Genomic DNA, 22678 nt, shown 5'->3' on the forward strand with positions numbered 1-22678 from the left:
GCATACTAATCCGCTTCAAATGCTTTCAGTTCTCACTTCCAAATTAAAATGTTCGTAGGCGTGGAGAAAGGTACTTCGTGGTTTCTCTCCTCCCACCCCCCCAATTCCCCGCCCAATTCTCCTCCCAACCCCCCCCCATTCCCCCCCCCCAACACAAATTCCCACACGCCAGAGACACTTATACTTCCTATTTCGGTCGACGCGACGTGTTCTGCTCTTATACTACCTGTACCGCGTTGTAATATCTTGTAAATTACGAATAGCCTCATCCATTTTATGCGCCTACACTTGCGCCGACTTGAGTCCTGACAACCCTGCTAGAGTTGACGGACCTCTGCACGCACCTCGAGACCGGCTCCAATCTCACTCACCCAATTCTCCCCCAAGACCTCGTCCTCTCCCTCATGGCCTCGACGACCATCGCCGCCTTCCCACCGACGTCGTCAAATCCCTACCCTCGGCCTACGTCGTCGTCGCAGCACTCTCACCACCGCACTCTCTCCTTCGCCTCCAACCAGAGCAACCACGATACGGTAACCGGCCAAGTGTTGCCGGCCTCGTCAGCGCCAGCTCCGTCGCCATCGCCCTTCAACCAGAACTCCCAGATGTCGTTCAGCATGAGTCAAGGCTCGCAGGGCAACGGCTTGATGATGCAGCCGGACGCCTACAGGCAGTTCGCCGACCAGAATGCGCCAAGCATGACCGTTCCCACGCCGCAAATATACTCAGTTTGTTCCAATTTCCGCCATATGCGAATGACGTACTAACTTTGATAGGCCGTGTACTCAGGAGTCGATGTGTACGAAATGGAAGTCAATCGCATCGCTGTCATGCGTCGCCGCAAGGATAGCTGGCTCAATGCGACCCAGATCCTAAAAGTCGCCGGCATTGAGAAGGGCAAGAGGACCAAGGTCCTGGAGAAGGAAATTCTCATTGGTGAGCATGAGAAAGTCCAGGGAGGTTATGGAAAATATCAGGGCACTTGGATCAAGTTTGAAAAGGGATTGGAGTTCTGCAGGCAATATGGCGTGGAGGAAATTCTGCGGCCGCTCCTCACTTATGATATGGGTCAAGATGGTGGGATTGCTGGGCATGGAGGTGTGGATACACCAACAAAGGAGCAAGCAATGGCTGCAAACCGGAAGAGACTATATAATGCTGGGAACGAAGCTCGTTTGAGCGGGCAATCCGGGACCTTCTTCAAGAATATCTCCTCAACAGCCTCCCACGCCGTCGCAGCGATCAGCAAAGCCAGGTTCGACTCGCCAGCACCCCGCATACGCAATGGGAACCGCCCTCCAGGTTTCAGCCGTCAGTCATCACAGCAGCAGCTTGACGAAAACGCTTTCCCGGGGTCTCAGCAGAGCATGCAAAGCTTTGCGTCTGAGTCTAGCTACAACATGAACGGCGACTCGGCGTATGCAACTCAGAGTGGCCCACACTTCTCACATATGGGTAGCCAAAACGAGTTTCAAGAACCTCCGAGGAAGCGGGTACGCCCATCACCCAGTGTCAGCCTGTCTCATCAGACCGACGGGTTCTATGATATGCGAGAGCCTTCGCCCACTGAGCCGAACGACTCATTTGTGTACCACCAACATGCTCAAAACACTCTACAAGACGATGTCGTCCCATTGCCTTTACCACCACTTCCATTTTCATCAAGCCAAACCGCTGAGTCGAAACGTGCACTTCTAATGTCTCTGTTTATGGATCAGACCAGGAATGAATTTAGCCGCCACGAAGCTTTCGTCAGTCTCTCAGGGGAAGATCTTGACATGCCTATTGATAATACCGCGCATACTGCTCTTCATTGGGCTGCCACACTTGCGCGGCTTCCGTTATTAAGAGCGCTTATTAACAGCGGGGCGAGCATATACCGAGTTAATAACGCTGGCGAGACCGCTTTGATGCGCGCCTGTGCTGTTACGAATAACCTAGACTTCAGTGCCTTCCCGGATCTCCTCGAGCTATTGGGCCCCACTATCGAGATGAAGGATGGCCGTGGGCGAACAGTTCTCCATCATATTGCCGTCACATCCGCTGTGAAGGGCCGTAGCCAGGCTAGCAAATACTATCTCGAGTCTCTACTGGAATTCGTCGTCCGACAGGGCAGTGCACCGAGTAGTCAGCAGATGTTCCTCGGCCAAGCGCCGGCGGTTAAATCTATGGGCATCGGCCGCTTCATGTCAGAGATTGTCAATGCTCAGGACAAGTCGGGAGATACAGCCCTGAATATTGCCGCCAGAGTGGGGAACAGGAGCATCATCTCGCAACTGCTGGAAGTTGGAGCCGACGCGGGTATCCCCAACCGCGCAGGTCTTCGCCCTGTTGACTTTGGCATTGGCGACCCGACAGAGGTAGGCGAGAGGCCTAGCACCACTGTAGATAAATCTCTCAACAAGGCAAATCGCGAGAACAGCGGAGATGTCATTTCTTGTAAGTCCCCATATACCCCTTTTTACCTTCTAATAGTAAGCACATAACTAACTCCCACAGCAATAACCACCCTCCTCTCCCAAACCGAAGCCGAGTTCGCCCAAGAGATGACCGCCAAACAATCAGCCATCGACTCCATCCATACCCAGCTCCGCTCCTCCTCCGCCCACCTCGGCGAAGAGCGCCGCCGCCTCGAGCGCCTCCAGCACCTCGCCAAGGCGCGCGACGAGCGTAAATGCAAGATCACGAATCTACGCCGCGCAGGCGACGAGGAGTTCTTCCGCCTGCAGCAGATCAGGGCACAGCAGGCGCCGTTGGCAGGTCAGAGCGAGGACATGTACCTCGGCGAGGCCGACGTGGCATTTGCCTGTCTACCCCAGAACGTCGGGCCGGATGAGGTGCTGAGGAATCCGGCTCTTGTGGCGACGGTGCCGGGACATGGAACGCTGAGGGCGAGGGTCGCGGCGTATCGTGCTAATAATGAGAGGCTTGAGAGAGCGGTGGGGGAACTGAGGAGTAAATCCCGCGAGCTGGAGGCGAAGTACCGCAAGACTATTAGTCTGTGTTCGAGAGTGCCAGAGGAGAGGATCGATGATGTGCTTGAAGGGCTGTGGAGGGCTGTAGATAGCGAAGGCGGGGATGTGGAGTTGGGCCGTGTGAGGGAGTTTCTGACCAGGGTTGAAGGGGTTGAGTAAGAGGAGGATTATGATGGGATGGGACTGTGAGAGGTTGTACATATAATGTGCTGGTGACGACTGTGGGTTGGCTTTTTGCATATTGCGCGTGTCTGTTGGGTGGCGTCCTGCTCGTGTTTTGGATATTGTTACTTGCGTCGGTGTCGGGTATGGCTTGAATCAGGGGTTTGGAAAATACGAATTGAATCACCGTCTTGATATATCACTTACTGTTTTCACGTTGAAATGATGGCGCAGCTTACCGAGGCCTTTGACGCGATGAAATAACATCTCTACATCGATATGCCTCCTCTTTTTATAATAAATCAAATTCCCAGGCTCAAATTGTCGCGTATCTTAGGACCTATAGGCAGGCGGTGGCTATCCAGAAGGGCACCTCTGGGGGCGAGCACGGTGCAAATGTCAACTTTACCTGCGTGTCGGATTTGAAGGCTTACAGTCGACAGCATCGCTGCCAAACTCCAAGTCTTGTCCGAGGCCGCTCGCATAGCCTCCTCAAACACCAACGGCGCTGCGGTTCTCCAGAAACTACCCGCAGGAGACGCAGCCGCAGTATCCAGCTCATCCTCTCCAACCCGTGGGAGCTCGTATCTCTCAACCTCCAGCCCACCACCTGGGACCATCAGGACAGATCTCGGGCAGAAGGAATTTTGGGGGTCCGTGTTTCGAGCTGACGATTGACAAATGAGGGAGGATATTGGGTTAAATAATGTAAAACAGAATAAGTTAGAATAAATAAATCGGAATCATCTCTCAGTATCATTTCTCACTTCTCGGTGATTGACCCCCAAGATCGTGCCAGCCGCGAGCAATCTCATTGGCCAAAACGCGGCGGCTGTGGACTGTGGCCTTATCGCCGCCCTTCCCTAAACACTCCCATCACATTTATATCCCCCAAGAGCCACTCCAACCCTCATCACCCCCTCCTCCCATCCATCACCTCAATCGCACCCAAACCCCCCAAAACCCCAGCCAACAGCCAGCCCTCTCGCGATCAATCGCCACCCACCCTTAACCATGGCAATCTACAGTTCTGTCCCCCCCCCGAACCAACAAGCCTCCGTCGACATCGAAACCTGGACCCTGCACGCCCTCCAACACCTCGACATCACACCCCTCCAGATCCCGCTCCACGACGACCCCGCCGACATCACCACCACTTCCGCTCCTGCCCCGAAACCTCGGGCCACAACAACCACAGCATCGAAACCCAAGCCCGCGCCCTCCAAACGCCGGGAACTCGCCGAGAAAGGGAAGGAGGGAAGTCGTCGCCGTAAACGCTGGGAAAACGACCGCCTCATCGGCGTCCCTGGTGTTGTCGCCCCTTCATCCCGCGATTGGGAAGTCCATAGCTCCAGCCCCGTGCGTCGAGTGCCGTACTACCTCGCCCCCCTCTGGGAAGGGGTTTCCGAATCGCGCCGCTCCGAGAACGTCGATAAAGAAGAGGAGAGGGGCCGCGTGCCGAGCGAACTCCGCGAGCGCATCCGTCGCGGCAAAGTCGAGGGCGAAATGCTGCGCCACCTAGAGTGCGAAGTCCGCCGCTTCGTAGTAGAATGGGAAGTTGGAGCCCGCCCCCCCTCCTCCTCGCGCGCCGCAGGCGCAGAGAGCAGCGACGAGGAAGTCGTATTCGTCGGCCGTGACCTGTCCGCGCGCACGATGAGGGAGAGGGAGGAGGAGCGCAGGGCAAAGATCGAGAGGGAGAGAGAGAGGGAGAGGTGTGTGTTTGAGGCTAGGGTGGGCGACAGGGGGGGGGCGCTGGGGAGGTATTTGGTGCATGCGTTGGCGGGATATTATGGATTGAGGAGCTGGAGTGTTACGGTGGGGGGGGGAGGAGGGCGGTGGTGGGGATTAGGGGGGTGGGCGGGGAGATGCCGGGGCCGTTGTATGCGATGGTTTAGAGTGTTGACCGGTGGTGAAGAGTGTATAGATGATGAGATTGTTAGGCTTTGAATCGGCTTGTTGTGATGGTTGGAAGTGATAACTGGCCACGGAAGACATTTGAAGTTAGGAGAGATTCTAGGATTTCGCACTCAATGCAATCGCTATTCTAAACCCGACTTCAACTCCAACCAAGTACGCCATGCCCAAATTCCAACCTCAACTCGTATAACTAAATCCATCAACTACACGCATCAACACCCATATCCCGTACTCACAGCTCAGCAAACGCAAGCTCGTACACCAGTCCCAGAGTCAACCTCGCGTGCTGCAGCATGTGATCAAAAGAGAGATACTCAACCTTGTCACCCTGGGTATGAATCTTATCATCCGAGTACTTAAAGTCCGACTCAATCACAAACGCCGACGCATACCCCGCCTTGCTCGCCGACGCATGATCACTGCAAGCATACCCGCACTTGGTCTCCACATATGGGATATCGCAGTACTCCGTCACAATCGTCTTGATGAACTCCGTCAACGCCGGGTCGACGAAATCAGTAATCACGCCCACGCTCTCCAGCTCTCCAGCATCAAGAGACTTCTGCACGTAACCAGTCATATCCTGCTGCAACATAGCCCGCACATCACGACCCTCCTTCTCATACGAGCTGAAGATGGCCTGGGAGCCGAGCAGGCCGCCCTCCTCAGCAGAGTACCAGTGGAACTCGATGGTGTTCGTTGCGTTCCCCACTACGACCGACTCATCAGTCAACAGCACCCGCAGCGCCTCAAGGATAGTAACCGTTCCCGATCCATCATCGTCTGCACCCGGCGCTGGCAGGAATGCAGGGAGGAACAAGTTAATACTATCCTGGTGCGCGCCAATAACGACAGTCTTATCGCTCCGCCCCGGAATCGTAGCGATAACGCTGTTCTGCCCCCACGGGTGCGGGAAGTGCTTCACATGCGCACCGTGCTTATCAGCCCCCGCAGCACCAACCATCTCGGTCACAGTCTCGAGGAGCCAGGCGGAGGACTGGGCACCGTAGCTGGACTTGTAGTAACGGGTGTAGAAGGAGGTGAATTTCTCGAGGTGCGCGCGCATGTTGGACTTGGAGAGGGTCTTGAGGAGGGGCTCGAGCGCGGTCTGGTGCACGGGTGCTGCGGGGAAGACACGCTTCTTGCTGGTGTGGATGTTGAGGGAGCCGAGGGATTGGGTGTCGGTGATGTCCATGAAGTTGATGTTTTGCTGGGAGCACAGTTAGCGGGTGCGTGGGATGGCCGGATGGCGGACTTACTCGTTTCAGATCCCATTTGTCCTCTTCTGTCACCAGCCTGGTCTCGCCGGGGGAGAGCTCGATGAGATACTTCGTTGTGTCCTCGCCACTGTCGCTGGTGAGCACGACTTGGTCGGTCTCGTGCTTCTCGACAAAGCGGGCGTTGATGGCCGAGGCTGATAAGGCCAGCACGGAGAGAGTAGTGAGTTTCATGACGGGCGGACTATGGGTGTTTGTGAAAGGATACTCTGAGGACAGCGATATCGACGGTTGATGGAGAGGATGAGTCGTGGAAGAGGCTGTAGGCGCTGTCCTGCACTGTACCTGGCGCGGGATGACTAGTAGCATGTGGAGCAGTGTGGCTAGGGACAGTGGGGTCAGCCTCCGAAAGGCGGGGAGTGGCTGAAATACGCTAGTCTACTTTAGCTGCTCGCGGGATTATACATAGCAAGGATATCCTGTCCAGCACGGCCGTGAGACCTTGAGGGTGTCTGGGATGTCTGGGATGTCTGGTGACTGTCTATAGTGGCCATAGTTTGCATGGGTTTGCAGGACCAGAGTCGGCGCTTCGCATACTTTTGGTGCTACCCCGCAGTTCAGACCTGGGGATGCAACCCTAGACAGCTTCATGGGCAGCACGCTTCCCAACGTCTGGCGCGCGGATTGGCCCATTGCTCCCATACCTTTGGCGCCCCCTTGTTTCCTTGTTTCCATGTTTCCTTGTTTGGGTGTTTCATGGGAGGCGGCCGCCACTGATGGACCACCAAGGTAATATGGTACTATATTGGATATCCAGAGCTTCTACATTGCAAGTAGAAGATACTTCGAGTCGAGATATGTTGGAGTCGAGATATGTTGGAGTCGAGATATATGTATTGGTGCATGCAGCTGTGTATGAGTACGGGACTGTACAAAGTACAAAGTCCAACAGACTCTGGCTTCCCTCATCGCCAACAGCATCCATATCATTGGTGGATATCTGCTGAGTCATCCAAAACACTTAGTAATTCCTCGAGCCAATCATACCGTCGAATTACCCCCAATGTATAAGTTACAATTCGATACGTCATCGATTTCAGCTACGTAGCTGTCTACGACGATAAATACCCTACTGGCTCTACTCTGCTCTGCCCTCCTTTGCTCCTTCCTTTGACCTGTGCCCCTTCTTACAACACACTAATGTTAACATAATACTAACACCGACGACCCTGGAAGAAGATCCTGGAAGACCCTGATTCCACGCTGTCACCACCGCCACCACCGCCAGCCTAGTCGAAACCAAGGACAAGGAAGGGACAAGCAAGCACAAGCACCTTTTCTCCTTCCTCTCTACTTGACTCCTCCTCTTCAACTTCCTCACAATTCTACAGACACAGGTATCCATACAGAAGGTAAGCGTGCAATCCTATTCTACGCCCTCTACGCCCTCGCTCTTCCTACGACGATTCGAGGCTAACTCGGAGCAACGTTGCAGACAGGTTCGGGCTCGGAAAATTCACTCAGTTCCTCACAGCCGCTCTCCCCCACTCTCCAACACACCGACGCCCCCAATACTCTTGACACTGTTCTCGAGGCGCCGTGCAGCATATCAAGATGGATAGACTCTACCAAAGTAAGCCGCAAACTCCGTACACTCGCAGCTCTGTCTGTGTAGGAAACATGCTGACCCCCGCCCAGTCAACCCCTTCGCCAAGCGCGAGACCCATGAGGCCCAGACGATTTTCTGGTATAAGATCTTTACCACCTTGTCATGGCTCCTCGCCGTCGTCTCCAGCGTCTACTACACCTTCCACGCGCCGCACGATGATGTTACCAAGCAGCGAACGATCTGGGGCCAGAACAGACACCACGCCACCGCCTTTGCCCTCAACTCGTCCATTGCATCCATCTACTGGTAGGCTCGTCAGATATCTCTGCTTGAAGTATCATATCGCTAACGAATTCCAGGATCGTGCTCTTCGTCCTTCAAGGTGGTTACATCTGGCACCTGTTCTCCCCCAACGCCGACCATGTCCAGGCCGCAGCCGCAGTGGGCAGCCACTTCATTTTCAACAACCTCCTCCACTTCGCCTTCGTCATGCTCTTCGTTCGATCCCACTTCGTCTGGGCTGAGCTGATCCTCATCATCAACTTCTTCAACCTATCGTCGCTCTACTTCCGCCACCCTACCTCGCCTCGCTTTGTCCACCTCCCAGCCGTCTCAGGACCCCTGGCTTGGGCATTCGTTGCTTTGTACTGGAACGGAGCTATTGCTTTCAACGCGGAGGGTCTGATCGGACGCATCCTTGCCAACGTCGCTATCTGGGGTATCCTTGTCTACGGACTCTTCTTCCTCGTCGCCTTCAAGGTTAGTATCCCGAGCAGCACCCTCCAAAATAGCTATACTAATACCATCACAGGACTACACCATGGGCTTCTCCCTCAGTGTCCTCAGCGCCTCCCTCGGTGTCGGCCAATTCCTCCGCCAAGCCATCGCCTTCCAGTGGATCTTCGCCTTCACCATCATGGCCACCCTCTTCGTCGCCACCTTCGTCGTCACCTTCCCCAAGATCTTCGGCGGCCGCTTCACCAGAGGCGAGGCTGTCGTTGCCGAGGACCAGGAGAGAGCTCCTCTCTTGGAGGACAACTAAACGACTCTGTCTGGAGGACGGATAATCCCCGTGTGTCAATGCCACAAGGCTGCGGAGAGGATTTATGGATTTGTGGTCTATATGGTCAGTTACGAGTGCTACGCTTTTGATGTTTTATTGTTGGGATTAGATCACATACGCGCTCATTTTTTGGATGAACTTAATATTCCGCTCTTGCGATGGATGGATGGATGGATGACTGCTCGTTCTTAGTTTCCGTTGGATTTTAGTTTGGAATTTGTCTAGGAGTTTTTTAAGGACGTCGTAAGGATTTATTCGAGCAGATTGACCCAGAATACAAATTGAGCAATATGGAACTTACGTATCTTTAATCTCTGTTCTAGCTTAATTTAAATAAATATAAATATGTTTTGTCTCGTTTTATTGAAATCGTGTTTGCTCGTTACGTGGTTTGGCAATGTAGATGGAGTTGCACTAGGCCTAGAAGAAGCATTATTGTTGATTTTGTGTCCTACCTAGGTGGTGGGGAGGAGAGTTATGTTGCCACCGGGAGCTTCGTAACAGAGTTGAACCGTCATTCCATCGCTCTCCTCTTTTTTGAGTGATTCGGGGTTGGGGGTCTCTCATCGTTATGGGTAAAGTAAGAGGCCCTGTCGTCCCATTGTCCATTAGTCGGAGTTTAAGTAGGGGCGTGAGGGTCTGAGGTAGAGGTAATTAGGGGTATATCGTCGTCGTTAGGTTGTGTAGGTAAGAGGTGTTAGAGACATCGTGGGCCTTTGAGGATACGGATGTCTCGTAGGTTCTCATTCGGTCTGAGCTATGTTCTTGTGCTCTTGTTTGGCTTCGTGGTATGCTTGCTGCTCTGTATCGAAGCTCATTCTTGGTTCATAGCCCTTGTTCGCAAAAAACGCACTTGTCTTGGTTGCATCTGATGGCAAACTGTTGGCAGCAAACTCCGCCATGCACAAGTATGAAACCCAATTGTCTTGAAGATAGTTCACATGAGCTCGCAAGTAGCGTTCGAGCTCTGCATTGAATCGCTCAGTCTGTCCATCTGTTTCTGGGTGGAAGGCAGTTGAAAGTTTGGCCGAAATTTTCCAAATTTTGCAGAGCAAACTCCAGACTTCTGCAATGAACTGAGGACCTCTGTCTGATATTATCGAGTTTGGTAGACCATGGTGCTTCCATACATGTCGAAGTAAGAGCTGTGCTGTAGCTTCTGCAGTAGTCCCTTCTTGCCCAGCGAAACACGGAATGAAATGTCTTTCTTTCGTCAACCTGCATGCAACAACCAAGATAGCATTGTTCCCTTCACAGAGTGGTAATCCTGTCACGAAATCCATTGATATATCCATCCATGGTCGACTGTCAATAGGGATTGGTTGTAGAAGTCCATTGTAGGAATCTCGAGATGGTTTTGATCTTCGACAACTATGGCAGTTTTTGATATATCGAATTATTGTTTTGTCCATGTTTGGCCAGTAATAGTGCTGTTTCATGACTCGCAGCATCTTTCCAGCTCCTGGATGTCCCATAGAAGGTTGTTCATGAACTTCTCTCAACAAGTCCACCTGAATGGTTTCTGGCACCCAAACTCGATTTTGATATTCTAGCATGCCGTTTTTGAGTTCGCAATAAGCCAATGCAACCTCTTTGCTTGTTCGATTACCATTCTCAAGCTTCTGTAGTGTAGCCTTGCAGAATTTGTCTTCCAGTTGAGACTTTTGGATTTTCTCAAGAATTGTCATTTCTCTGATATGAGTTTCCACTGGAGCTAGCTGAGCTGTTTGGCCTTGTTCTTTGAGTTTCTGAATGTCTGGATGTAGCCTCGAAGGTGGTAGCAACACCTGAAGCTGTTGCTTTTGTTGATCATCCTCATCATTGCCTTCTGGTCTGTCACCAGGCCTTCGAGTCAAAGCATCTGCTTTTCCATTTTGCTTCCCAGGCCTATAGATGATCTGGAAGTTGTATCGAGAGAGGAATTCAGCCCATCGAGCTTGTCTTCTTGTCAGCTTCTTGGTGGACATGAAGTATTCCAAGCTTTTGTGATCAGACAAGACTTGGACTGGAAAATCTGTCCCTTCAAGTTCTGGTCTCCATGCTTCGAAACATGTGATGATTGCAAGCAATTCCTTGTCATATATCTCGTAATTGCATTCTGCAGGTGCTAGCTTTTTCGAGAAGTATGCAACTGGATGTAGAACCCCTTGATCATCTTTTTGTGACAAGACTCCTGATGAGATGAAGTCTGAGGAATCTGCTTCGACATAGGCTGTCTTGTTTCTATCGAAATGCCTCAAGACAGGAGCTTCTGTGACTGTTTGTTTCAACAGCTCGAATGCAGTTTGGCATGCATGAGTCCATTCGAATATCTGATCCTTTCTGGTAAGGTTCACCAATGGCCTCATGATGCTGGAGTAATTTCGGATGAACCTTCGATAGAAATTGCAGAATCCAATGAAAGCTTGCATATCCCTGAGCGATTTTGGAGTTCGCCATTCCAATATAGTAGAAACCTTTGCAGGGTCCATGCGAATGCCATTGACTCCCACGATGAGTCCTAGGAATTTGGTTTCTTGGACGAAAAACTCACATTTTGAGATATCTGCTTGCAGTCCAGCTTCTCGAAGCTTCTGTAGGACTTTCCTTATGTGCTCTGTATGCTCCGCTCGAGTAGCACTGTAGATAAGAATGTCATCCATGTATGCAGTGACGAATTGGTTGAGGTAATCCATGAGGGTTTCATTCATGTACCTCTGGAATGTTGCTCTGTGATTTGTTGCTCGTTGCTCTGGATCAGTTCCTGTAACTGGAGAATGGCATCATCCTTTTCAGCCAGTATCGAATTTGAGTCCTCTGCTAGGGCCAAATAGTCCCGAAGAATGTTCTTGTGCAAAGTCCATGCCATTTTCTGGTTGGCGACAGATAGTTTCTGGAATTCGTCAAAGGTTTCAACATTCCATTCAGCCTTTTCATGTCGATTTGCAAGTATAGATTCATGTCTCTCTTGAGCTGTTTTGCCCAGAGTGTGAAGGAAGGTTTTGGATTTGAAATTAGGATCATGAAGTTCATTGGTTTGGTTTGCAGAGCTTGGAATTGATGCTCCTTCTGCCAGGGATTCCTGGTCTTGTTCTGGATCATTTCGAGCTGCCATTGCAGCTTTTTCTTCAGCTGTATAAGCCATAGCGAGTTGCTATTTCAATTTCGGTTTATATCGTCAAGTCAGACACATATTGCCAAAGGCCCTATTGTGCAGTTGTTGGCCGTAGGAGCCACTCGAGAGGAGCGCACTTCCCTCACAGTTATATCCTTGTCGAGGGAGCGTTGTAAAAGGTCTGACTTGCGAAGGTGGTGTGTGTGTGTTGAGCTGACTGTTGAAAGCCAACTTTGAGGGGTTGCCTGGAGATCGTCCTGGAATCGACTTCAGGATAAGGTTTCTGGTTCTGGGGTTTTCAAAGAGTGGATTTCGATTTCGATTTCAGAAGAGGGTTCAGCTCAAAGAGCAGGAAAAGAGGTATAAGAGAGATTGAGTTTTATGTCACGGTTCACTCGAGCAGTGGCTCGATCTATATACAGCTATTGTGGAGTGAATTCTCTTTAGCGAGACCAGTTCTGAGAATTCACTCCACAACTGAAAACTTCGCTCCAACCCCGGAAAGCTCCCCACACCCCTGAACCCCCACTCGAGCTGCAAGGCGCACTTGATATCGTAACACTAAGCACTCGTTCTGATAATATTCGGTGAAACATCATGTATTTATAGGATTAGCTGATTTAGTCTTCGTTCTAGAGGTATACTAGTTTCTCAAAGGAGTGTAAGAGGTACGCTTTCTAGAGGCACTAGATGGCAGTTTATCTAATGGATTGCCATTGGCGTTAGGCTATGTGATCATAGGAGGGGCGAAATGCCATAAGGGCCTTAAGTTCGTTTATAGAGTGTAGGGTGATGGCTGGTTGGTCTAAGACCTGTTGCTATATTGTTATAACATGTGCCTAAATCGTTTAGGCTATAGAGCACCATATCTAGATGTGGTCTGTGGTAAAGTCGTAGTTATAGATAGGGCATATGGTAAGTGGTATTAGTAGCTAGTTAAAAGTGATTTCCCTCTCTGTACTTTATTATAGAGGAGGTGCCATAATAGGTCACTAGCTTTGTTACAGCTGTGGTCATTACAGACTGATTTCCAAAGTGATGAGGCAGAATATGATATTCCTGTTTAGTGTAACGCTGACTTCTAAACGATAGAAGACACAGAGGTTTCTTGCGTAAGGTTGACTTGACAGAGGAGGCAGGGGATTAGACACAAAGGCTTTTTCAAGTAACATGTTACAGTATTGTAAAGAATACTATATTGAGTTGAGCACGAAGCTCCTATCTAAGGAAATACTATCTACTTATATAGTGGCGTCGTGCCTCATGGGTAATCTGGATAGTTGGCGGATAGCTAGATATTCAGGATAGTTCGTGGATAGCTCAACTATCCAATATCCACTAGTTTCTGCAACTATCCATTAGCCCTGTCACATGGCAGCCTACCCCGCTTGACCCCTGTGACTCACATGTCACGTTACTAGGCCCTGGCCCTGTAACCATGATGTCATGTTACTGTAGCCGTAACACTAGGTCCTCCTCCAAAAGGCCTAGTCCCTTAGGTCTTGCTGATTAAGGAATCACTTACTTAAGTAGGGTGATGCCCACTTAATTGCCGAGCAGGTTGCGCTGCTTACCATGTCTTCTAGTAGACACATAAAAATCAAAGAACGTCATCTTCTTGCAGACCGTATTGAAAAGAATGGCAACCTAATGTCGCCATGTTCCAGCTGTCTTCACAACAATCGATTCTGTATTGTTGTTGCTGGTAGTCATCGTTGTAGTGAATGTACTCATCGCAATTCCAAATGCAACGCTTGCGCCCCTTCTCCAACTGATTGGGAGAAGCTTCGAAAAGAAGAAGAGCGTCTTGAGGTAGAAGAGGAAGCGGCGGCATCTCAGGAGCGAGAGGCTCACCTCTGCGCTCAAGAAGCATATGCCCGTCGCATGCGTCTTCACAAACAGCAGAAGGCTCTCAAAACCCGTGGTGTTGAGATGCTGCGTCGTGGTCTGAAATCTTTGGACGAATTGGATGAAGCAGAGGAGAAGGAGTGTAGGGAGGCAGAGGTCAAAGGGACTCTCTTGCACAGCCCTTCTACTGCCGTTTCCGAGGGTGCTGCCCCTGGCCAGGACCTTTTCGTGGCCCTGTCTCCTGGCTTCTTTGATCGTTGGGTGTCGACGGCGAAACACCTCCAGTAGCTCTGGACACCTAAGGTTTCTGACCGTTTCCCATGAATTGTCCGTAGGTTCATAACCCTTCCATTTTATCAAAAACTCTTCTTTGCGTCCTACTAACCTTCTGTCTAGGATCGCTTCGACTTCGTATTCAACAATCTCATTCTCTGGTTGAAGTTCTGTATCGGTCGCAATTGGGGTATTTCCTCTTGCTGGTTCCAGTAGTGAGACATGAAATACCGGGTGTAGTCTAGACTTCTTGGGTAGCTGCAGTCTGTAATTAACTGAGCTGACTTTGTTCAATATTTTGAATGGTCACAATTTCTTGAAGTCCAACTTTGTACTTGGTCGTTTCGTTTTGATGTGTTTCCGGAGTAGATATACTTTATCCCCCTCCTTGAAGGCAGGTTCCATACTGCGCTTCTTGTTTGCATACACGGCAGATCGTTCATTTAAGAATTGGATGTCTGTCGCGAGTTGTTCATGGAACGATTTGAGTTGTTCCACGGCGATCATAGTTTGTTCTGCTCTTGATTTATCTGGTCGTGGTTGTCTATATGTCTCTGGCTGATAGCCGTAATTGGCAAAGAACGGTGAGACTTTTGTTGCTTCGGTCATCGCGCTGTTATATGCGAACTGTGCGATGGGTAATATCTGAACCCAATTGTCTTGTTGGTGGTTGACATAACTCCGTAGGTATTGTTCAAGGGTTTGATTCAGTCTTTCTGTTTGACCGTCTGTTTGGGGATGGAAAGCTGTTGATAGCTTATGATTTGTTCCCAAAAGCGCCATTAAAGATTTCCAACATTTCGAAGTAAAAAGCTTGTCTCTGTCTGAGATGATTTCTTCCAGTAATCCGTGATCGGCTAATATGACTCGAAGGAAGGTGTATGCGAGTGCTTCAGCATCGCTAGCTTCTAAATATGGCACAAATATTCCATATTTCGTGAGTCTTTCTGTAATAACCAGGATAGCATCAAATACTACTCCTGTTAAGGGGTCCCGAGAGGGTGGTAGCTTGACAATGAAGTCCAAAGCTATAGATTTCCACGCTCCTGTTGGTACTGGAGTCAATTTCAGCTGTCCATATGGCAAGTGCCTATTGGATTTTGATTTGCTGCAAATGTCGCACTCTCTTACTACCGTTTCTACCTGCTTCCTCATACCTGAGAAGTAGTAGTGTCGGGTGATTCGTTCAAAGGTGCGTGTTACTCCCTGATGGCCGTGTGCTGGTAGCGAGTGTTGTTCTTGCACTAGCGGGCATCTCATTTTGTTTGGGACATACACTAATCCTTTGAATCGGATCAATCCTTGTTCATCGATGGCGAAGTCGCCTTCAGTTTTTTTGAAGACTCACTTTGCACATTCTTCTGTTGCATAAGCTTTCTTGAGTCTTTCTTCCAACTCCGAGTTCTCCACAGTGGAAATCATGGCTAGCAACTCGTTGTATTGCATTCCTGCATCTGTCTTCTTCAATCTCTAGGTCTTTCCTCTTTAGGGCTGATGTAGTCAGTCCTTCTGCTAAGAGCATCAGCTCTTGCGTTCTCAGAGCCCTTGCGATATGTAATTCTGAAGTTGTAGGCTGCAAGTGTCTCTGCCCATGGGACTTGTCTGCGGTTTAAAACCTTAGTTGTGGTGAAGTATATGAGATTCTTATGATCCGTCCATACCTGTACTGGGTAGGTCAATCCTTCAAGATATACTCGCCATTGCTCAAAAGCAACGACAATAGCTATCAGCTCCTTGTCGTGGATGTCATAGTTGAGCTTCGCAGGTGACAGTTTTCTAGAGTAATATGCAACTGGCTTAAGCTTCTCATCCTTGTCTGGCTGACTTAGACAGGCTCCAATCGCGAAGTCAGAGGAGTCCGTTTCGAGGATAATCCTCTTTGCAGGGTCGAATGTGACTAGGATAGGTGCTTCTGTGAACTTCGTCTTAAGTTCCTGAAAAGCAGCCTCTGCCTTGCTTGTCCATTCGAACGTAAGGTCTTTTCTTGTAAGCTCTGTAAGTGGTTGAGCTACCTTGGAATATCCCATAATAAACCTCCGGTAGAAGTTGGCGAAGCCTAAGAAGGCTTGTACTTCTTTGACCATGGTTGGTGTTGGCCATTCCAACACTACTGTGACCTTTGCTTGGTCCATTTTAATGCCATGCATTAACAATGTAGCCTAGGAATTCTACTTGATCCTTGTGGAATTCGCATTTTTCTGGCTTGAGGAGTAACCGATGCTCCTTTAACTTCTGTAATACCTTCCGAACATGACCAATGTGTTCCGTTGGGTCTCCTGAGTAGACTAAGATATCGTCTAGGTGACGATAACAAACACATCCAAGTATTCATGGAGAGCTGCATTCATGAGCCTCTGCATGGATGCTGGTGCATTTATTAGACCAAAGGGCATAACCAAGTATTCAAACAAGCCATAGCGGGTGCGGAATGCTGTTTTCCACTCATCCCCTTTCTTGATTCAAATCAGGTTATAGGCGCTTCTGAGGTCCAGCTTGGTAAATATCTTGGCTCCCGGTCGTGTAGTTCGTTTATCAAAGGTAAAGCATATCTATCTTTGATAGTGACATTATTCGTTCCTCGATAGTCCATGCAGAGTCTTAGCTTCTTGTCCTTCTTTGGCACAAATAGTATTGGACTTCCTGCTGGTGATGTCAATGGTCTAATGAACCGTTTTGCGAGGTTCTCGTCAATGTATTCCTTCAGTACGTCTAGCTCTGCTGCTGACATCTGATATATTGGTCCGAACGGTGGACTCTTTCCTTCCATGATAGGTATCTCATGATCCCATGGTTGGTGCTTAGGAAGCGCCTCTTCGTTAGGGCTTTCCTGGAATAACTGCTCGTATTCCTTATACTCCACTGGTATTTGCATCAGTGAGGATGCCTGGGCTAGGTCATCAGACTTGGTGGTCGCACATAACTCCTTCCGGTCTTTGGAGGTTTTCTCCTTCTGAGGCATGTCTGTTCGTTGTTCACATGCGCATTGGCTCATCACAACTTTCTCATTCCGCCAGTCGATCTGGGGTTGTGTTTCTTGAGCCATGGTACACCAAGTATGCATGCATGATTGTCCATGTGCACAATATCAAACTGTATCGTTTCCTGTCCGCATAGCATGACCGTCTCGTGGGTCACCATTCCATTGTTAGTTGAGATGGGCTCTCCATCTACAACCATTAATGGGTATGGATCGGTCTTCAGTTGCATCCTGAACCTGTGTGTGTCTGCTACTTTCTTTGTCATAAAGTTGCCCGTTGCTCCTGAGTCTATCATAGCTCGGAGGTGTTGCTGTTGTATCTTAGCAACCACATATAGCTGCATGCCACCCATTGTGGCGCATAGCTGGTTCGTACTAGGCCTCTTTGTGTCGCTCGCCAGTGGCCTACTGCCGAGGACTCCTAGTTTTTTGAATCGTCTGAGGAATAACCGTCTGAGGAAAATCCATCATGTTCACCATATTCTAATGGTCGTAGAACTGGTACCCTTTCTCTTCTTCGTTCTGCTTCATGGCGTAGGCGTTCATGTGCTTCTAACACTCGTGTTCCCCTTTCTTCTCTTGGGATGCTTTCCTGCTGGTGAGGGTATTCTGGTCGGCACCTCACTGTGCGAACTGCAACCTCCCAGTATTGTGTAGTGTCCTGCCAGCTCATTGGTGGCTTGGGCACAGGAATTCTTAAGCATGGCTTCCTTGAAGGTTCTTACTGCTCCTGGCAGTTGTTCCTTGAAGAGAGTCTTACTTGCTGTCTTCTCAAATGCTTGTAACCAGTGCTTTTGAGAGCTAGTGAGCTCCTTGTCATCATTCTTGTCTTCTCTGTTTGACAAGTGGAATTCCTCGAGATCCTGAGTAGTAATACTCCAGTTCTCTTTTTCCTTCAACGTGGCACATAGGTGTCCTCGCAGGGCCTTGCACCCGCCTTGACCTTGCCAAGTAGCGTTAAGCTGTTTGCCATACTTTCGTCCTCCATTCCCTTTCTTTGACTGTCTGCAGTTTCGCGCTATGTGTCCAGGCTTATTGCAGTTGAAACAGAGCCATTCTTGGAACTGTCGCTCCTTGTTGGGATTGTGGGGTTTGCCATTAGGCTTGAAAGTAGCGTCGAATTCCATAGGTTGGGGCCAATGACTCTTTGTCTTCTCTTCTGAGTCCAGTGTTGACTAGGTTGTCCCCCTTTCTTCTCAAGTTGCCATTCGTAGTGACGATTGTCGATCTTCTGAGCCAATTCAATCATCTCTCTAAGGTCATCTGGTTTGTCAGACCTTGAGATTTCGTCCTTCACATGGTCTTTTAGACCTGCGTAGAATTGGTCACAGATAGCCTCGTCTCCCCAGTTGGTGAGTGTTGCATGCTGTTGAAACTCAGCGGTGTATGCAACTGCTGACCCTCTCTGCTTCAGAGCCTGGAGTGCCCTGACTGTATTTCGTCGTTCATCAATGTCTCCAAAGTTTGCCTTAAGCGTTTTGAGGAATCCGTTCCAAGATACAAAAATTTCCTTTGTTCCTTGACTAGCTAAGGTGTTGCATTTTCCGTCGGGTGTTCGATGATTAATGTAGTCGGCGAGGTAGTTAGAGATCCATTCTGAGGCTGGTCCTCGAAAGAGTGCCACAGCCCATAGGACCTGTTCCACTTCTTTGTTGAAGTGTTTGGCGTTAAACGCCATCCATAGCTCCGTCTGGATGATGAAGCTCTTAAGCTTCTTGCGGTCCCCATGAAAGTTGTCTGGGAATGCAATCTTCAACTTGTCCGAAGGGTTAGCCTGTGGGGCTTCGAGGGTAGGTTAATTAGCAACCTTCCCCTTCAATCCAACGTTTGATCCACTATAGTCTCCAGCCATGTTGCTTTGTGTGTAAGTCGGTACCTCGTAGAAGTGGTGCTCAAAGTGTAACGCTGACTTCTAAACGATAGAAGACACAGAGGTTTCTTGTGTAAGGTTGACTTGACAGAGGAGGCAGGGGATTAGACACAAAGGCTTTTTCAAGTAACACATTACAGTATTGTAAAGAATACTATATTGAGTTGAGCACGAAGCTCCTATTTAAGGAAATACTATCTACTTATATAGTGGCGTCGTGCCAAAGCGATATCCGTGGATAACATGGATAACGTAATATCCATAATATCCAATGTTATCCATCACCTGATATTCTGTGGATCCCCGTGGATAACATGGATAACATAATATCCATGATATCCAATGTTATCCATCACGTGAGGTTGCAGCCGTAAGCGCTAGCTGTCATACTGACATTCGTTGCACTCAGTTTGCTATCAAACTCAAGAGCAAACTTAGAAATCTCCTCCTCAAACCTACAAGTCACCATACATATCTTGGCTTATCACACCAACAACAGAAGCAATACTACTCAACGATTGCTGCAAACTCTTCTACTACATCTGTTTATGCTACATACATCACGGCATATCATTTGGACACTCATTGAACAAGTTATTAAGAAAATCTCCTCCTTAAGGGGGTGGGTCAATACTACCACATGGCATATCTCTACCAACTAGAGGCCTAGTAACATGAACGATAGCTCTAGAAGCTTCTACAACCCTCTATGATTCATTACACGTCATCGCTCCTTAGTTACCCACAAGATTGGTTAAGTTATGACATAATTTGTCTATAGGTACTCTGACCTTGGACCTCCTTTTCACTTCCTATAGGCTAGGAACCCAAGAGATGGTTCTATGGGATTCTCTTACGTTCACTACATGATTAGCAAGCTAGTTGTGGGTCGCACTTGATTTCTAATACATTTACCAAGCCTGGTTAGTCATGGAAAGTCATGGAAAATGAGAGAACTACACTCCTTTGGCATAAATAGGATTGCCCTTTCCTTAAGAAAGGGCAAGCAGGCAATACAGTAAATCGACTAGCACATACTTCTACGTCTTTTCCAAGCTTCCAAGCATTGATCTTGTTATTCTCTGTTTTTGAAAAGTCAGTGAGGTGCTAACCTCTGACTTACCCCTGAGTTCTCAGACTCAACATTTGTTGCAACTTGTCTAAACCACTTCACCACATCATACACCTGATTGCTGCGTTGTGGAATAGTCTAAGCTACAACCCTTTGGCTCTGTTTCCTAAGACAGTGTGTTGTCTTAGTAAATTCATCCCTTCCTTGGGTGGCTAGATTCTCATATCTGGTGCACCCACCATTACACCTTGTCTGCTTCAAGCTTCAACTATTTCTATAGCAGCACTTCGATACTACAATGGAGGACGACCAAGCTCCTACAACTACTGCTGAACAGCAGATGCAACAACTGTTTGCCTTTATACAAACTATAGCAAACAAACTTGAGAATTTGGAAAACACCTTTCAAGCCAACACTTCAGCAACACAATCTTCAACTCAGACACATCATACAGAGCTTCCCACAGCTCCTCTGGCTATTTCGAGTACCCCAGGTGCACTTCCTAAAGTGCAAACACCAGATTTATACCATGGAGACAGGAGGAAGTTGAAGGGATTTCTTATGCAACTGGACATCTACTTCACCCTCAGGCCTCATCAGTTCACCTCAGACATTTAGAAGATCTATTTCGCTGCCAGCTACCTCCGTGGATCTGCATTCAACTTCTTTGAGCCATATCTTAGAAGACTTAGTGGCAACAACCAAAATACCACTACACCTTTGATTACCTCTTATGACCAGTTTCAAGAGGAACTTACCAGGACCTTTGGAGACATCAACGAAACTGCTACAGCAGAAAGAGAGCTACAGAAGCTATGTCAAAAGACCTCTGCTGCTCAGTATACAACAGAATTTAGGAGAATCACTTCTCACTTGACTTGGAATGAAGAAGCCTTAGTCTTCACTTACTACCAAGGGCTCAAGAGCTCTATTAAGGATGAACTCAGCAAATAAGAACGCCCTACAACACTTCAAACGCTTATAGAGAAAGCTGTCAGACTTGATGATAGGCTTTTTGAAAGAAGAAAGGAGAAGAACCAAGACTGGCATCCAACAAGAAATTTCAACAATTACACCTCTACACCAACTGCTAAGGACTCAGCACCTGAACCTATGGACTTAGACGCCTCTATAAAGAGATCTACAGCAAATCCAGCACCTCAGCCTACAGGATACCCTCAAAAACTGAAAAGGGGTAAACTTACCCCTCAAGAAAGAAAACACAGAATGGACAACAACCTTTGTTTATACTGTGGCAAAGGGGGACACAGAATTCAGGAGTGCTATTCAGCACGGGGGAGTGCTGAATCAAAACATATAGCAGCCTCAGACACAGTCACAGCTGCTATTCCTGAAAAACTTGAAAAATCCCCACCAGGCACAACTTCAACTGAGACTACAACTTCTCCCCTAGACAACAAAGATGTGTCGATGGTGCTTTCTCAGAGTTTCACACACCTGTTAATCCCTATTCAACTCCATTTCAAACAACAGGTGTTATCTACAAGGGCTATGATAGACTCAGGGGCAACAGGCAACTTTATATCTCAAGACCTCATCTTGACACACCAGTTACCTACAATTCCCAAACACACTCCAGAGTTGCTCCGAGTCATTGATGGAACTCCTATCAGTTCAGGTTCCATTACCTGCAACACCCCAGTACTCAAACTTGAGATTCCCCTAGGAAAATCAACATTTTCAGACACCATCTCTTTAGATGTTATACCAATGAAGTACTCAGTCATCCTAGATCTTCCATGGCTTCAAAGGCATGATCCAACTATCAATTGGAAGCATTTATCGCTTGGGTTTAGCTCAAATCCGGAGCTCAATACTGAAAAAACCCTTCAAGCCTCAGTTACCCCTATTCAGGTCCAAGACTCAGACTTGTCCCAGATCAAGGATTTTGACCAAACTATGGACGATATATCATCTCTGATATGGGTTAAACCTTTCCAACCTGTCCTGGAGATAGCAGCTACTTCAGATTTGGAGAAATCATCTCAGGAGGTCATTTTGCCTTTAGCATACCAAGACTACCAACATCTTTTTGACAAGGCAAAGGCATCAATTCTGCCAAAGCACCAGCCTTATGACCATGAGATACCACTCGCAGAAGGCTCAATGCCTCCCTCCGGCCCTATCTACTCTCTATCTGAATTAGAGCTGAAAACTCTCAGAGAATACCTAGATGAGAACCTTAGTTCTGGCTTTATCAGACCTTCTTCCTCACCAGCAGGAGCTCCCATTCTCTTTGTCAAGAAGAAAGATGGCTCCTTGCGTCTCTGTGTTGATTATAGGGGCCTTAATGCAGTCACTGTTAAAAACAGATATGCTTTACCCCTTATCCCTGAGCTCATAGATAGGCTCTCTTCAGCAAGGATCTTTACCAAGTTAGATCTCAGGGGAGCTTATAACCTGATACGCATCAAGGAAGGTGATGAGTGGAAGACAGCATTCAGAACACGCTATGGTCATTTTGAATACCAGTGTTACGACGGAACAAGAAGGCTGGCCAACTACAGGACAGGAAGGAGGGAGGTCGCATGAGACCGGCCCTGGTACCTGGAGGGGCAGCGGGGAATAGTAGTTCCGAA

At 48.7% G+C, this 22678-nt stretch overlaps 5 protein-coding genes across 5 annotated transcripts; 3 read left to right on the plus strand and 2 right to left on the minus strand.

The window, feature by feature from the left end:
• Positions 1-146: 146 nt before the first annotated feature.
• SWI6 (transcriptional regulator swi6) lies at positions 147-3895 on the plus strand. Its single transcript, XM_024470224.1, has 3 exons — positions 147-728; positions 777-2439; positions 2500-3895. Exons 1-3 carry the CDS (start codon positions 405-407, stop codon positions 3132-3134), a joined length of 2622 nt encoding a protein of 873 aa, XP_024321626.1. The 5' UTR covers positions 147-404; the 3' UTR covers positions 3135-3895.
• On the minus strand, positions 3440-3757 carry VC83_06631 (uncharacterized protein; the record flags this gene model as incomplete). The annotated part of the gene is made up of 1 exon (XM_024470225.1): positions 3440-3757. The coding sequence occupies one exon, from the start codon at positions 3755-3757 to the stop codon at positions 3440-3442; it is 318 nt and encodes a 105-aa protein (XP_024321627.1).
• A 131-nt stretch (positions 3896-4026) lies between the features above and the next one.
• Positions 4027-5084, plus strand: VC83_06632 (uncharacterized protein; the record flags this gene model as incomplete). The annotated part of the gene is made up of 1 exon (XM_024470226.1): positions 4027-5084. Exon 1 carries the CDS (start codon positions 4152-4154, stop codon positions 5082-5084), a length of 933 nt encoding a protein of 310 aa, XP_024321628.1. The 5' UTR covers positions 4027-4151.
• An 87-nt stretch (positions 5085-5171) lies between these two features.
• LAP1 (Leucine aminopeptidase 1) lies at positions 5172-6687 on the minus strand. The gene is made up of 2 exons (XM_024470227.1): positions 6314-6687; positions 5172-6264 (listed from the first exon to the last, which is right to left on the minus strand). Exons 1-2 carry the CDS (start codon positions 6638-6640, stop codon positions 5287-5289), a joined length of 1305 nt encoding a protein of 434 aa, XP_024321629.1. The 5' UTR covers positions 6641-6687; the 3' UTR covers positions 5172-5286.
• Positions 6688-7374: 687 nt separating this feature from the next.
• Positions 7375-9306, plus strand: VC83_06634 (uncharacterized protein). Its single transcript, XM_024470228.1, has 5 exons — positions 7375-7683; positions 7767-7904; positions 7970-8186; positions 8240-8639; positions 8692-9306. Exons 2-5 carry the CDS (start codon positions 7886-7888, stop codon positions 8920-8922), a joined length of 867 nt encoding a protein of 288 aa, XP_024321622.1. The 5' UTR covers positions 7375-7683; positions 7767-7885; the 3' UTR covers positions 8923-9306.
• Positions 9307-22678: the final 13372 nt, after the last annotated feature.

This window comes from Pseudogymnoascus destructans, assembly GCF_001641265.1.
Source record: "Pseudogymnoascus destructans isolate 20631-21 unplaced genomic scaffold scaffold_19, whole genome shotgun sequence".
Classification (NCBI taxonomy): Eukaryota; Fungi; Ascomycota; class Leotiomycetes; order Thelebolales; family Thelebolaceae; genus Pseudogymnoascus; species Pseudogymnoascus destructans.